This window comes from Erinaceus europaeus, chromosome 3 (assembly GCF_950295315.1).
Source record: "Erinaceus europaeus chromosome 3, mEriEur2.1, whole genome shotgun sequence".
NCBI classification, from domain to species: domain Eukaryota; kingdom Metazoa; phylum Chordata; class Mammalia; order Eulipotyphla; family Erinaceidae; genus Erinaceus; species Erinaceus europaeus.
The window spans coordinates 97,806,425-97,822,725 of NC_080164.1; the positions used below are offsets into that span (position 1 = coordinate 97,806,425).

Consider the following 16,301-nt stretch of genomic DNA (forward strand, 5'->3'; position numbering starts at 1 on the left):
GATTGAACCTGGGACCTTGGAGCCTCAGGCATGAAAGTTTCCCTGCATTATTTATTTATGAATTAGAAAGGAAATAGACACACACACACACACACACACACACACAGAGAGAGAGAGAGAGAGAGAGAAAGAGAGAGAGGGAGAGAGAGAAAACCAGACATCACTGTGGTATATGTGCTGCTGGGGATTGAACTCAGGAGTCTGAAGACCATCTTTCAATGCTGGGTTGTGCAAATTAAATAAACTTCTCTAGGTCTCACATTTCTCCTCTTTAAAACAGAAAAAAAAGTCTGTAATAATTGTCATAGAGATTTGACTCAACAAGAGAGGCTAAATAAAACATTCTATTATGCAAATACTACGTTTGTGGAACATACTTGGATCCGTGAAGGTTTTAATCAGTTCCTCCATTGCCAACATCCAAGAAACAGCAAGATGGCAGTTTTGCAAAAATACCCAATTTCCTGACTTCATTGCATCTTTGATCATTTTTTCAGCAATAGGTCCTTGGCCTTGTCCCAGTGAAATAGACTGCACCCTGAATTAAAAACAACAAATGCCATTCTGTGTCATTTATTTACTTATTTACTTACATACTTTTTTATTTTAATTTTTTTCCAGAGCGCTACTCAGCTCTGTACTTATAATGGTGCTGGGGATTGAACCTGGGACATCTGGTACCTCAGGCATTAAAGTCTATTTGAATATTATGCCATCTCCCCAGCTCATTGTTCTGTGTTACTTTTCAGCAATGCACATATTTAAGAAATATAATACATTGTCTTGCTTAAATTATGCACACATTTATTTTGAAAAATTTAAATTAATCTATTTTCATTTTATTTAATTAATTAAATTATTTATTGGATAGTGACAGAGAGAAACTGAGAGGGGAGGAGGAGATAGAGAGACAGAGAAACACCTGCATCCCTACTTCACCACCTATGAAGCTTCCTTGCTGCAGGTGGGAACCAGGGGCTTGAACCTGGTCCTTGTACACTGTAATGTGAGCACTTAAACCAGGTGCCACCTGGCCTACCCTGAAAATGTTTTTGTATTTATTCCTTTTTTAAAATTTCTTTATTGGGGAATTAATGTTTTACATTCAACAGTAAATACATGCATAACATTCCCCAGTTTCCCATATAACAATACAACCCCCACTAGGTCCTCTATCATCATTCATGGACCTGTATTCTCCCCACCCACCCACCCCAGAGTCTTTTACTTTGGTGCAATATGCCAATTCCATTTCAGGTTCTACTTGTGTTTTCTTTTCTGATCTTGTTTTTCAACTTCTGCCTGATATTTATTCCTTTTTGTTGCCCTTGTTGTTTTATTGTTGTAGTTATTATTGTTGTTGCTATTGGTGTCATTGTTGGATAGGACAGAGAAATGGAGAGAGGAGAGGAAGACAGAGAGGGGGAGAGAAAGATAGACACCTGCAGACTTCTTCACTGCTTGTGAAGCGACTCCCCTGGAGGTGGGGAGCCAGGGGCTCCAACCAGTATCCTTATGCCGGCCCATGCACTTTGCGCCACCTGCACTTAACCCACTGCACTACCACCTGACTCCCCTGAAAATGTTTTATAATTTTATGGAAGGGATAATGGTTTACAGTACAGTTGTTAAAACCTCGGTAGAATTTCTGTTCTTTTTTTATTATTTTTTTATTTAAGAAAGGATTAATTAACAAAACCATAGGGTAGGAGGGGTACAATTCCACACAATTCCCACCACCCATTCTCCATATCCCACCCCCTCCCCTGATAGCTTTCCCATTCTCTATCCCTCTGGGAGCATCTCATGTTCTTATAATAGGTGTCAGCCAAACACTTACTCCCAGCACGGGCCCATCATGCACCAGGTCCTCAATGTCTTCCCTACTCCCTCCCTATGCCTCCTTTCCCAGAGTCCTTTGCACTGGTGGAACAGACCACAAAGTTTCCCTTTGTGATTTTCCTTTCTGCCCTTGTTTCTTAAAAATATGTTCATATTGGGGCCAGGCAGTGGTATACCTGGTTAAGAGCACATATTACAGTGTGTGAGGTCCCAGGTTCAAGCTTCTGGTCCCTACCTGCAGGAGGAAAGCTTCACAAGTGATGAAGCAGGGCTGCAGGAGTCTCTCTTGTCTCTCTCTTGTCCCCTCTATTGCCCACTTCCCTCTCAATTTCTTTCTGTCTCTAATAATAATAAAATAATAAAAATATATTAAAAATGCCCGTATTTAAGGTTTCTTTTTTTCCTTCCAGATCACTGCTCAGCTCTGGCTTATGGTGGTGCAGAAGACTAAACCTGGGACTTTGGAGCCTCAGGCATAAGAGTCTCCTTGCATAACCATTATGCTATCTATACTCACCCACATATATTACTTAGTTTTACTGTGACAGGTGTGAAAATAAATATATTTTAATTTTTATTTATTTATTTATTTATTTTTCCTTTTGTTGCCTTTATTTTTTTATTGTTGTTGTTACTGATGTCGTCATTGTTAGATAGGACAGAGAGAAATGAAGAAAGGAGGGGAAGACAGAGAAAAAAAGTTAAAGGAAGAAAAAAGAAAAGGAAGAAAGAAAAAGTAGAAGAAAAGAAAGAAATCATGTTTCATCCTTGAATTGCACTGATGGTCGTTTTTTAGCTTTTGCCCTGAAGCACTGGCTCATGAACCTGCTGACTTTCAGACTGCAATTTACACTAGCAATTCTCCTGGTCTTCAGGCCTTTGAACTTCAATTGCAACTACACATTCTGGTCTCTAATTGGCTGACCACAAATGTAGGACTTCTAATAGTATATCACCCTTCTAATAGTATATTAGTATTATTTAATTGCCTACCTCCCTGTCATTCTCCATTAGTTCTGTTCCTTTGGAAAAAACTGAGTAATAGAAACTTAAACTTCAGTTGGACATATAAGATTCGTCATATTCCTGTAACCTTAGTCTAGAGACCAGGTCAGACTACATACTCCACATGGAGGGCTTGTCAAAGAGGAGGCCATCCTGAGAGATCCCATACTCCGTTGACACCCCAAGACCTGTACCTTTGTTACCCATCCAAACACTGCATTGGAGAGAAGTTATGAAAAATGAGCATTTATTTATTTATTTAATTCCCTTTTGTTGCCCTTGTTTTATTATTGTAGTTATTGATGTCACCATTGTTGGAAGACAGAGGGGGGAGAGAAAGAAAGACACCTACAAATCTGCTTCACTGCTTGTGAAGCGACTCCCCTGCAGGTGGGGAGCTGGGGGCTCGAACCGGGATCCTTACACTGTTCCTTGCGCTTTGCACCATGTGCACTTAACCTGCTGTGCTACCACCCGACTCCCAAAAAATGGGCTTTTATGAGAATGAAACTAAATCAATGTTCCTTGGAGGAGACATTCAAATCAGCAGTAGATATAGAAGTGTAAATGAGCAAGCTTGTTCCTACTGCTCTGTAGAGAGGCTCTTGAGAAACATGAGACATGAAACCTTTTTTACACATCTGAGAGTAGAAAGTAAACTATAGTCTTTTTATACCTGTATCAATATGTCCTAAACAACACATTTCAGTCACCATTCCCCTAGCTTATTATATGTTAACATTTAAAGCAATCTCCCCTTTTCTCAAAGTTTACAACTATTCTCGATTTCATTTTAATAATACATGTAATTACATATGAACATATATTTACTTAGTAAGGGATAACTGAATATAGGAATTAGTTCCACAGAAGGAAGAAAAGGGTAAATTTTAATAAGGAGATGTTTATATGAATTATTAAACTGTAAAGCTTACTATAATAAAATTACATTTTATATTTAAAAATATTTCTTTATTTACTTAAAAACTAGCTAACAGTTTCTATAATTTTTCTTATTTATTTATTTATTCATTTATGCCTCCAGGGTTATTGCTGGGGCTTGGTGCATGCACTATGAATCCACTGCTCCTGGAGGCCTTTTTTTCCCATTTTGTTGCCCTTGTTATTGTTGTTGTCATTGCTGTAGTGGTTGCTGGATAGGACAGAGAGAAATCAAGAGAAGAGGGGAAGACAGAAAGGGGGAGAGCAGGATTGACACCTGCAGACCTGCTTCACTGCTTGTGAAGTGACCCCTCTGCAGGTGTGGAGCTGGGGGCTTGAAATGGGATCCTTGTGTGGGTCCTTGTGCTTTGTTCCATGTGTGCTTAACCTGCTCTGCTACTGCCCAGTCCCCTTTCTTTTTTTAATAACCAAAACACTGCTCAGCTCTGGCTTATGGTGTTGTAAGGGATCGGAGGGACCTGGGACGTCAGAATCTCAAGCATGAGTCTTTCTTCTTTTTTTCTTTTACCAGAGCACTTATAAGTTCTGGTTTATGGTGGTGCACGAAATCGAACTTGGGACTTCAGAGTCTTAGGCATGAGAGTCTCTTTGCATAACCATTATGCTACCTACCCCTGCCAGTTTAAATATACTCTTCACAGTGAGTTCTTTCCCCCCATATAATACTTTTGAAATTCACCCACATTGTATATTTCTATAGTTCATTTTTTTACTAATACATGGTATAATAAAATGACACGTGTCTTCTATAGTTTACCCACTCAACTGCCAATGTACATGTTGCATTTGGCTATTATAAATAAAGTTGCTATGAATATGAAAAAAATGGTGCAATATTTTTCTGGCTTACCGATCTAAATACCCCCTTTCCCGGGCAAACCTCTGGAATGCACCCATGGGGTCTGAGCCCGTGCTTAAGATGAATACCAGGGGAGTATTGAAGGACATGTCCTGATACAGGGTAGCCAGGTCCACAGGTGGTGTTTCTATAAATTGTTTTCCAAGATTTTCAACGACAAAGTCTGTGAGAGCAAACACCACCTGAAAGAAAAACATTAAAGAATTTGTTAGATGAGAAGCCTTTATATTTTTGCCCTATATGCTCCTAAGATGATGGTGCCTTCTCTTTTATGCCTCCTGTCTTCATTGTGTGTATTCACTTTATTATACCCTAGTGGTCCAGGAGGTGGTGCAGTGGATAAAGCATTGGACTATCAAGCATGAGGTCCCCAGTTCAGTCCCTGGCAGCTCATGTACCAGAATGATGTCTGGCTCTCTCTCTCTCTCTCTTTCCTCTTATCTTTTTCATTAATAAGTAAATCAGATCTTAAGAAAAATAGCTTATTGTATCACATAGATACAGTTTGGTGTGTTATTATGTCAAATAACTAATGACAGCTAAAGTTCACAAGACTTCACTGAGAAAGATGAACTACTGTTAGAAGACAGGACTCCCCCCCCCCCCCCAATATCATTTCCTTTGTCTTGAAATCTGATACCTCTCTACTCTTGACTCCTCTGGTCCTGTCCCTCTTATATTCTCTGGGGCTTTATTTCAAGTCCTTTCACTGTGTCCTTCAGCATTACTGATCTCTTTTGTTAAACGTCTTTTTATTATGTTTGTTTGTTTATTTATTTATTTATTTATCGGATAGAGACAGCCAGAAATTGAAAGGGAAAGGAGAAATAGAGAGGGACAGAGAAAGAGAGACACTTACAGCCCTGCTTCACCACTCGAAAAGCCTTCTCCTGTCTGGAACCCTGGTCCTTGTGCATTGCAACAAGTGTGCTACCACCAAGCCCCTTGATCTTCTCAATCTTTTCATTCAACTAGACTCTCATGTCTCTCATCCTTAGAACCAGAAACAAAGCTTTCTCTTGATGACAGCTCCCCACCCTGCTACTATTTCATGTCTTTGTCCCACATTCACAAGTTAGTGTCTCACAATAATGATTCTATATATTGTCTTCCTATTTTCATCTTTCATGTACTCATCAGCCCCTTCTGACATTTCCTGGGAACCAGTTTCAGTCTTGATGATCTGGTTTGCTTCCAGTCACTGTGTTTCCTTTCCTGACCTCATCCTAGTCTACTCACACCACTTCCTGTTCTGGCAGATCTTGTACTGATTCTTCACAACCTTCTTGATCCAAAGAATCACACATTTCATGAAGATCACCCTTTGCAAATACCATGTCTGGACTATAGGGCCAGACAATGTGCAGTTTCCTTCTTCTTAAGCACCATGTCTTTTTCTGGGAATTCCTTTGAGTCTCCCTTTTCAATTCGGACACATGTATGTTTTGCATACAGTCTTTTTGTAGGTTTGCTGCTTGATCCTTCACCAAAAGATATCTGGCTGAGATTCTCTGAGTACGTCTTCAGTTCATCCTACCTATCAGATTTCATTGAATGCTTCCATGGGGAATTCCTGGGTTCATATAAATATTTTTTTTGAAGTTGCTGATGAACCAATGGTATATAAATTTGCTGTTGAGAGATTCTCTGTGCTTTGGAATTCATTGCCCAGGAGAAAGGGTAGGCTTTTGCTTATAAGAGGATAAACTTAATCTGTATTTTGGAATAATATCCATAGTCATCTTTGATCAGTGATAAAGCCTCATTAAAACTATAGTAAACCAGATGAAGATTAAAGATCTTAGGTGACCTATAGAAACATATATCTTAGTGCTATTGAATATGCTTGTTATGTTGTATAACTATAAACACCATATGCCTCCATGAATACTCAAGTTCTTGCACCCTAATGATATTAAGAGAATGTTGGCTGGCATAAGACATTGTTTCCCTCAGAGTGGTTAATTGCCAGAACACTAAACTGGTTTTGTAAGTGAAGTACTTTAAAACTTAACATAAATAATAAGAACTGTACATTTTTCTATCAGCTTTGCCAACAAAAATCCATCAAAGTAAATTTTCTTCAAGTTCAATGCTAGTCTTACATAATTTATTTAATTTTCCTATGTATGTATTTTTTTCTAGCTTGAATCTTCTCTTCAGGGTAGTTTTGTCAGTTGTCTTGATTGATTCATGTCCTTGTCTTCTCTGGAATATGCAGCTAAGTCTTCATTTCTAAAGCCTAATATAGATTCTGGACTCCTCCAGGTTGATGTGTAAAGTATATTTTGTTTGCTATTATAATATAAGCACACCTTTTTTTTTTATGAATACAGTGCTAACAAGGCTTTTCAATTCTCTGTGAATTTGGCAGGATGATGCCCAGCATTTGTAGTTTTGGTCATATCTGGGGACCTATCCTGAGACATGGCCTGTTTTAAAAGAATCCTGAGGGTCAAGGATGTGATAAGACTAAAAACACTTTTATTATAAAAAACTTCAAGTATATGTAACATTAGAGAATAATGAATCTGCTCTTTCACCCAGCTTCAGGATTTATCAACAATAGGTCCATCTTTTAAAATGTGAAAAATATTTATTTATGATTGTTATTTTAATTAATTCATTTAATTAATTAATTTTTTGCCTCCAAGGTTATCACCGGGGCTTCGTGTTAGCACTATGAATTCACTGTTCCTGGTGACCATTTTTTCTATTTTTTTATTGCATAGGACAGAGAGAAATTAAGAATGGAGGAGAGAAAGACACCAGCACACCTGCTGCATCACCTTATGAAACATCCCCCCTGCAGGTGGGGAGCTGGGGGACTCGAACCCAGATCCTTGCACAGGTCCTTGTGCTTAGTACTATGTGCACTTAATCAGGTGTGCCACCACCTGGCCTCAAAAGATTTATTTCATGTGAGAGAAGGATTGCATAACACAATTCTTTAGCTTTAAAAATCCTACCTTTTCTTCTTTACAACATTTAATAAGAATGAGTTTGTGGAAGGAATGTAATTCTGGGTGCCAAGTATCTGTGATCTCCTTTCCCTGCTTCCCTTCTTCTTCTTTTTTAGAATAGATTTCCTTCTCAGGTGGGTTAATGTAAGTCTCAAAAGATCCTACAAACACAATTTTAATTAGAGTCATTTTAACTTTTGAAGTTAAATAAATACAACTAGTAACTGGGAAAGTTCTATATTTACTGTTAGTTTTTTTTTTTTACAAATATAAACATATTAAGCTATTCTTGCCTAAAATAATTAAAAAGTGAAGATTTAAAATTGAATCAGAGGGGGTCGGGCAGTGGCGCAGTGGCTTATGCACATGTGGCACATAGCGCAGGGACCGGCGTAAGGATCCCGGTTCGATCCCCTGGCTCCACACCTGCAGGGGAGTCGCTTCACAGGTGGTGAAGCAGGTCTGCAGGTGTCTATCTTTCTCTCCCCTCTGTCTTACCCTCCTCTCTCCATTTCTCTCTGTCCTATCCAACAACGAACAACATCAACTATGGCAATAATAATAACCACAACGAGGCTATAACAACAAGGGCAACAAAAAGGAAAAATGGCTTCCAGGAGCGGTGGATTCATGGTGCAGGCACCGAGCCCAGCAATAACCCTGGAGGAAAAAAAAATGGATCAAAAAACAAATTCACTGCCAACCACTTAAAAGGCTAAAATAACAGGTTAAAAATTAAAGGATGTCTAGGGATACATTAATTCAATGTAAGAAAAAAGAAAATTAAAGTGATAGGAATAAAGGTAGATTAAATTTAATTCAAGGCAAACATACCTAAGTGAGGTAACATAGGTTGTATTATGTCAAAACCACAATAAAAATACAGTGCAATGAACCTATATGTGCCAGACAATGGCATAAAAACACATCAAGCCATCACTAGTGGAGGTAGAGAATAAAGAAAAAAACCTATGCAGAGTTAAAGAACTGAAGAAGACACTATAAAGTACCTAATCAAATATTTACTACTTAGACCTAGACATCCTCCTCTCCTACCCCCGAATTCACTTCCCTCAATCATTCTAAGTTTAATCTCATCAGATAAAGTAAGGACTACAAAAGATGGAGAAGGGCAAAAACTAGCATACTTTAATGACAGCCTTCTTGGTCACTACCAGGGCACTCCATCATCTGGGCTCTGGTCAGGGAATCCTTCGATTCCCCCATAGATATGATGAGCCTAGACCTCTAATAGATCCTTCTCTCCATCATCACAAGTCACTTCCGTCAGGAACATCATCATAAACCCTTTTGTGGGCCTCTATAGAACCTTGCCCTCACTGTAGGGCAGCAATGGTAGGAACTGTCCCACTTTCCAAAGGGAGGTTGGGTCATCCTACACTGTCACTTGAGGAAGACTGGTCCTGAAGTAAATGCAGCCTAGAATGTTCCCAGCTGTGGCCAAGGACTGTGAGCTGAGACTGACAGGGACTCAGAGGTTACACAGGCTCCTGTGCTAAATATGAATAGATATGGACTCTGGGTCAGACTGATGGGGTTAACAGTTAATGGTATTTATGTACTTTTGTAGTATCTGGTAGTTACTCTTTGCCCTGATCCAGTTTTCTAGTCCTATTCTCAACTCTGACACCTACTTCCCATACATTACTTTTAGCCCATCTGCATGTTAGCTATCGGGCTCAGGCAAAAATTACTAAAGTCATGGGTCACTTAGAACATATCTAAAATAGACTTACTAGCTTCTTTCCACATGAATACCCCTAGTTTCATTTCCTCTATTCCTACTTTGGGTTCCTGTTTAAAAATCAATTTGTTCTGCTTTATATCTCATGGCAGGTGTTAACATGATGCTATACTGACTTCCCTGGGCAGATTACCTAATCAATGTACCCCAGAACCTCACCCCTCCAGAGCCTTATCCATCTAGGGAAAGACAGAAACAGTCTGGGGGTATGGGCACACTTACCAACACCCATGCCCAGTGGAGAAGCAACTACAGAAGCCAGAACTCCCACCTTCTATACCCCATAAAAAATTTTGGTCCATACTCCCAGGGGGATAAAGAATAAGGGCACAGCAGTTAATTAAAAAGATTGTTCATCACGACCAAGTGGGGTTTATCCCAGGCATGCAAGGTTGGTTTAATGTACAGAAATCAATTAACGTGATCCACCACATCAATAAAAGCAAGATAAAAAACCACATGGTCATATCAGATAATGCCTTTGACAAAATTCAACATCCCTTTATGATCAAAACGCTACAAAAAATGGGAATAGATGGAAAATTCCTCAAGATAGAGGAGTCTATATATAGCAAACCTACAGCCAACATCATACTCAATGGTGAAAAACTGGAAGCATTTCCCCTCAGATCAGGTACTAGACAGGGCTGCCCACTATCACCATTACTATTCAACAAAGTGTTAGAAGTTCTTGCCATAGCAATCAGGCAGGAGCAAGGAATTAAAGGGATACAGATTGGAAGAGAAGAAGTCAAACTCTCCCTATTTGCAGATGACATGACAGCATACATAGTAAAACCTAAAGAATGCAGCAGAAAGCTTTTGGAAATCATCAGCCAATACAGTCAAGTGTCAGGTTACAAAATTAAAAAAATTTTTTTTACTATATTTATTTATTGGATAGACACAGCCAGAAATTGAGAGTAGGGGGAGATAGAGAGACAGAGAGAAATCTGCAACCCTGCTTCACTCTGCAGGTGGGGACCAGGGGCTTGAACCTGGGTCCGTGCGCACTGTAACATGTCCACTCAACCAGGTATGCCACCACCCAGGCAGGCTACAAAATTAACATTCAGAAGTCACTGGCATTCCTCTATGCAAACATTAAGTTAGAAGAAGTTGAAATCCAGAAATCAATTCCTTTAACTATAGCAACAAAAGTAATAAAATATCTAGGAATAAACCTAACCAAAGAAGTGAAAGACTTGTATACTGAAAATTATGAGTCACTACTCAAGGAAATTGAAAAAGATGCAAAGAAATGGAAAGATATTCCATGTTCATGGGTTGGAAAAATTAACATGATCAAAATGAATATACTACCCAGGGCCATCTACAAATTTAATGCTATCCCCATGAAGATCCCACAAGCACATTTTTTAGGAGAATAGAACAATGTTACAAATGTTTATCTGGAACTAGAAAAGACCTAGAATTGCCAAAACAATCTTGAGAAGAAAGAACAGAACCGGAGGCATCACACTCCCAGATCTCAAATTGTATTATAGGGCCATTGTCATCAAAACTGCTTGGTACTGGAACATGAATAGACACACTGACCAGTGGAATAGAATTGAGAGCCCAGAAGTAAGCCCCCATACCTATGGACATCTAATCTTTGATAAAGATGCCCAGACTATTCAATGGGGAAAGCAGAGTCTCTTCAACAAATGGTGTTGGAAACAATGGGTTGAAACATGCAGAAGAATGAAACTGAACCACTATATTTCACCAAATACAAAAGTAAATTCCAAGTGGATCAAGGACTTGGATATTAGACGACAAACTATCAGATACTTAGAGGAAAATATTGGCAGAACTCTTTTTTGCATAAATTTTAAAGACATCTTCAATGAAAGGAATCCATTTGTAAAGGAGACTAAGGCAAGTATAAACCTATGGGACTACATCAAATTAAATAGCTTCTTCACAGCAAAAGAAACCACTACCCAAACCTAGAGACCCCTTACAGAATGGGAGAAGATCTTTACATGCCATACATCAGACAAGAGACTAATAACCAAAATAGATAAAGAGCTTGCCAAACTCAACCACAAGAAAACAAATGACCCCATCCAGTAGTGGGGGGAGGACATGGTCAGAATATTCACCACAGAAGAGATCCAAAAGGCCGAGAAACACATGAAAAAATGCTCCAACTCTCTGATTGTCAGAGAAATGCAAATCAAGACAACAACAAGATACCACTTCACTCCTGTGAGAATGTCATACATCAGAAAAGGTAACAGCAGCAAATGCTGGAGAGGTTGTGGGGGTCAAAGGAATCTTCCTGTACTGCTGGTGGGAATGTCAATTGGTCCAACCTCTGTGGAGAACAGTCTGGAGATCTCTCACAGGGCTAGAAATCAACCTACCCTATGATCCTGCAGTTCCTCTCCTGGGGATATATCCTAAGGAACCCAACAAACCCATCCAAAAAGATCTGTGTACACCTATGTTCTTAGCAGCAGAATTTGTAATAGGCAAAACCTGGAAGCAACCCAGGTGTCCAACAACAGATGAGTGGCTGAGCAAGTTGTGGTATATATACACAATGGAATACTACTCAGCTATAACAAATGGTGACTTCACTGTTTTCAGTCGATCTTGGATGCACCTTGAAAAATTTATGTTAAGTGAAATTAGAAACCAAAGAATGAAAATGGGATGATCTCACAGGAAGAAGTTGAAAAACCAGATCAGAAGAGAAAATACAAGTAGGACCTGAACTGGAATTGGCACATTGCACCAAAGTGAATGACTCTGGGAGGGTATTGGGGGGAGGGGAGAGTACAGGTCCAAAATAGGGTGACAGAGGACCTAGTGGAGGTATTGTTATGTGGAATAACTGAGAAATGTTATGTACAAACTATTGTATTTACTGTCGAATGTAAAACATTAATCCCCCAATAAATTATTTTAAAAAATGTAATTTTAGAAGTGAAAGAGTGGCATATTAATGGCTGGGGAAAGTTCACCCAGAGTGCAATCATTCATAGTTGGCATTTCCTCCAGGCAAGAGGGGTAGGCGTATGTGGGAGGTTTTCCATGATGCCAGTACCTTTCTAGTACTTCATTTGGATGGTGACTCTGCTCAGTCAGGTTGGGGCAGTTCTGATATGTGCACTTTGTGTGTATGCTGCCCCTCAATAACAAGCTTAAAAACCCTTGCTCTACTTTAAGAAATGTTGACTCTAGATCATACTTAAGATAAACCTCACCAGGATCTCTGGGGCCAAGGCCCAGACATTGGTATTTTTTTAAGTTCACCCTGTCATCTGGTAAACTGCCCAGATTGAGAACCAGGCTCTAGATGTTGGAGATTTCAATATTAAACATGAAAAACTGAGAATAATGAGTCAAGCATTTCTTAGTGAAGAAATCTCTCAATGAAAAAATCTTGACATTGCAGAAGAGGTTAAAGAAGATATAAAAGTGAGGATTTAAGAACCTATTTACAACGCAATCCCTATCAAAATTTCAATGGCTTTGCAACATTGCTATATTGCTGATGGGCATGCAAACTGGCATAGCCCTTTGGGAATACTGTATGGAGAGTTCTCAAACAAATAAGAATGGAAGTACCTTATGACCCAGCAATACCACTCCTGGTGTTTATCCATTTATTCAGTGGACCCAAACAGAATTAACCCAGACTTACAGACACCAAAATGGTATTGTGTCCTTTGGGATAAATGGATGGAATTGGAGGTAATTATGCTTAGTGAAATAAGTAAAGAGAGGTAGTGGCACACCAGGTTAAGAGCATACATTCCAGTGTGCAAGGACCAGGTTCAAGCCCCTGGTCCCCACTGGCAGGAGGAAAGCTTCATGGATGATGAAGCAGTGCTGTAGGTGTCTCTCTGTCTCTCTCCCTATCTTCCCACCCCCTCTCAATTTATTTCTTTCCTTATCCAATAAAAAATAGAAATAAGAAAAGAGATGAAAGACAACTACTAGATGGTTTCACCCATATATGGGTGGAATCTAAAGATATGATTTACATGAACTTTCTAAAAAGAAAATCCAAACAAAACAGAAGCAAGCAAACTGTTCATAAGACATGTGAAAACTATAGTAGTTATCTTTGGGGTGTGGGAGGGTTGAAATAGGGAACTCTGGTGGTGGGTGTGGTGCGGAACTTTATACATTGCAATCTTGCAGTCTTGCAACAAACTATTAATAACAAGTAAAAAATAATTTAAAAAGAACCTATTCACAGCCAATTTATAGGGGATCCTTTTTGCGATATTACCTAAGTGTATGGATATAGGATGCAAAAGCAAATACTGTGTTAGTCCTGCAAAAACTGGAAACATTTCCTCTAAATCACAGCATGCAAACCATGTGGCAGGAAGTAGCCAGGCAACTTCAGGCTTTGGTGGGCGTTCCTATTAGAAGACGGAGACAAACAACAGGTCATAATGACAACTACAAAATATGCTTTCAACTTGAGTATATGAACATCAAGATCCAATAGCATGCTCACAAAAACTGTATATTTAGGACAAGAAATAAATCATCATTAAGTAGAAATGGTGTGGAGACAGTTCTACCTGAAGACCTTACAGCTGCTGAAAGCTCTGCTGAGTTATATTTACAGAAAGCAGTTCATCTGGTCAGGGATAGGGACTAGTGCCCTCTGGTGGTGGAGAAGGATGGTTTGGGGGCTGGTGAGGTGTCCTGACATCTATTTTGGGGAACTATGGAAATGTACTCTTGAGACAACAATCTTGAAAATCAACATTTCCTTAGAAAAAAAATTTTTTGGCCTCCAGGATTACTGATGGGGCTTGGTGCCTGCACCACAAATCCACTGCTCCTGGATGATATGTTTTTCCCTTTTGTTGCCCTTGTTGTGGTTGTTATCGTTGTTGTTACTGATGTCATTGTTGTTGGACAGGATAGAGAGAAATGGAGACAAGAGGAGGGATGGAGAAGGGGAAAGAAAGAGAGACACATGCAGTCCTGCTTCACTGCCTGTGAAGCAACTCCTCTGCAGGTGGGGAGCCAGGGGCTCAAGCCGGGATCCTCGCGCTTTGTGCCATGTGTGCTTAACCCACTGCCCGACCCCCTAAATTTTGTTTTATTATATTTATTGGACAGAAACAGCCAGAAATTGAGAGGGAAGAGGATAACAGAGAAGAAGAGAGACAGAGAGACACCTGCAACACTGTGTCACCACTAGCAAAGCTTTCCCCTGCAGGTGTGGACCAGGGTCTTGAACCTAGGTCATTGCAGATTGTAACATGTGTGCTCAACCAGGTGCACCACCACCCAACCCAAAATCAACATTTCCTCAATAAAGTGATACAGAAGATGAAAAAAAAATCTGTAAAGTTGACTCCCAGTCTATTCTCCAAGACACCACAAATCTCCCTAACTTCCTGTATAAATATTTTAAACATATTTTTATTTATTTTTGGGTAGAGGCAGAGAGAAATTGAGAGAGGAAGGGGATAGGGAGAGAGATAGAGAGACAGCAGGTATGTGAGGCTTTCTCTCTGTAGGTGGAGGTTGGGGGGCTTGAACCTGGGGCCTTGTGCATGGGTGTTCTACCAACAGGGTCCCTCCTGAATATTCTTTTAAAATTTTTTTATTATTATCTTTATTTATTTATTGGATAGAGACAGTCAGAAAGCGAGAGGGAAAGATATAGAAGGTGAGAGACATCTGCAGCACTGCTTCACCACTTGTGAAGCTTTCCCTTTGCAGGTCAGGACTGGGGGCTCAAACCTGGGTCCTTGCACATTGTAACATGTGCACTCAACCAGGTGTGCCACCACCTGCCCCCCCAAATATTCTTATGGATAAAGTCTTTTTCTTTCTAGAAAACTAACCAGAGTATCAAATGCTCTTAACTGTAGGAAATGGGAGCAACAGAAGTAGAAAGACAAATGAAATATCACTCAAGCTGGGTGAGTTTAATTATGTACACATTCCTAGAAATTTCTGAAACATCTCATACTATTTAACAGTCTTCCATGAAGTACTTACACATGACTGATAGTTTTAGAAGGTCAAGGGACAACTGTAATTATAGACTGTAACTAGTTTTTTGAAGATCTTATGAACATATGCTTGGTGTTCTACACTACATTTAAAAATTAAATTAAAAACTTTTGTGAGATACAATTCAAAATCATGCAATTCACCCACTTAAAGGATATAACCAAATATAGTTTATTTGATAGACCAGAGAGAAGTTGAGAGGGGTGGGGAGCCAGAGAGGGAGAGAGATAGTGAGACACCTGCAGCCCAGCTTCACCACTGGTGAAGCTTTCCCCCTTGCTGGTGGGGACTGGGGGTTTGAACCTGGGTCCTTACACACTGTAATGTGAGCACTTAATCAGGTCTACCACCACCTGGCCCTTACAATCCAATATATATATTTTAGTAAATTTACAAATAGTAGCAATCATCAGCACAGTCAATTTTAGAGTGTCTTATAGAAACTTCTACACCCTTTATTTATTTCCTTCCTATCTGCTCCCTAGTCCTTAATAATGGCCAAACTACTTTCTTTTCATTTTTTTATTTAAGATATTTTATTTATTTATCTTAATGAGAAATATAGAGAAGGGGAGAGAGACCAGAGCACTACTCAGCTCTGGCTTACGGTGTTGCTGAGGATTGAACCAGAGACCTTAGAGGCATGGAAGTCTCTTTGCATAACAATTATGCTATCTCCCTAGGCCACCAAACTACTTTATTCTTTATACGTGTGTCTATTCTCTTTTTTTTTTTTTAGATTTTTTTTTTTTAGTATTTATTTATTCCCTTTTTGTTGCCCATGTTGTTTTATTGCTGTAGTTATTGTTGTTGTTGTTATTGATATCGTTGTTGTTGGCTAGGACAGAGAGAAATGGAGAGAGGAGGGGAAGACAGAGAGGGGGAGAGAAAG

The 16,301-nt window shown here is 39.4% G+C and overlaps 1 protein-coding gene across 1 annotated transcript in view; it reads right to left on the reverse strand.

Annotated features, from left to right (window-relative positions):
* The window catches only part of DNAH6 (dynein axonemal heavy chain 6), a 307,800-nt gene that overhangs the window by 57,198 nt on the left and 234,301 nt on the right, over nucleotides 1-16,301 (reverse strand). Inside the window, exons 61-64 of the mRNA XM_060187710.1 lie at nucleotides 13,653-13,788; nucleotides 7,639-7,793; nucleotides 4,661-4,851; nucleotides 378-538 (exon numbers count right to left, since the gene is read on the reverse strand). Of these exons, the coding sequence (XP_060043693.1) occupies nucleotides 378-538; nucleotides 4,661-4,851; nucleotides 7,639-7,793; nucleotides 13,653-13,788 (643 nt within the window). The remainder of the gene's footprint in view (nucleotides 1-377; nucleotides 539-4,660; nucleotides 4,852-7,638; nucleotides 7,794-13,652; nucleotides 13,789-16,301) is intronic.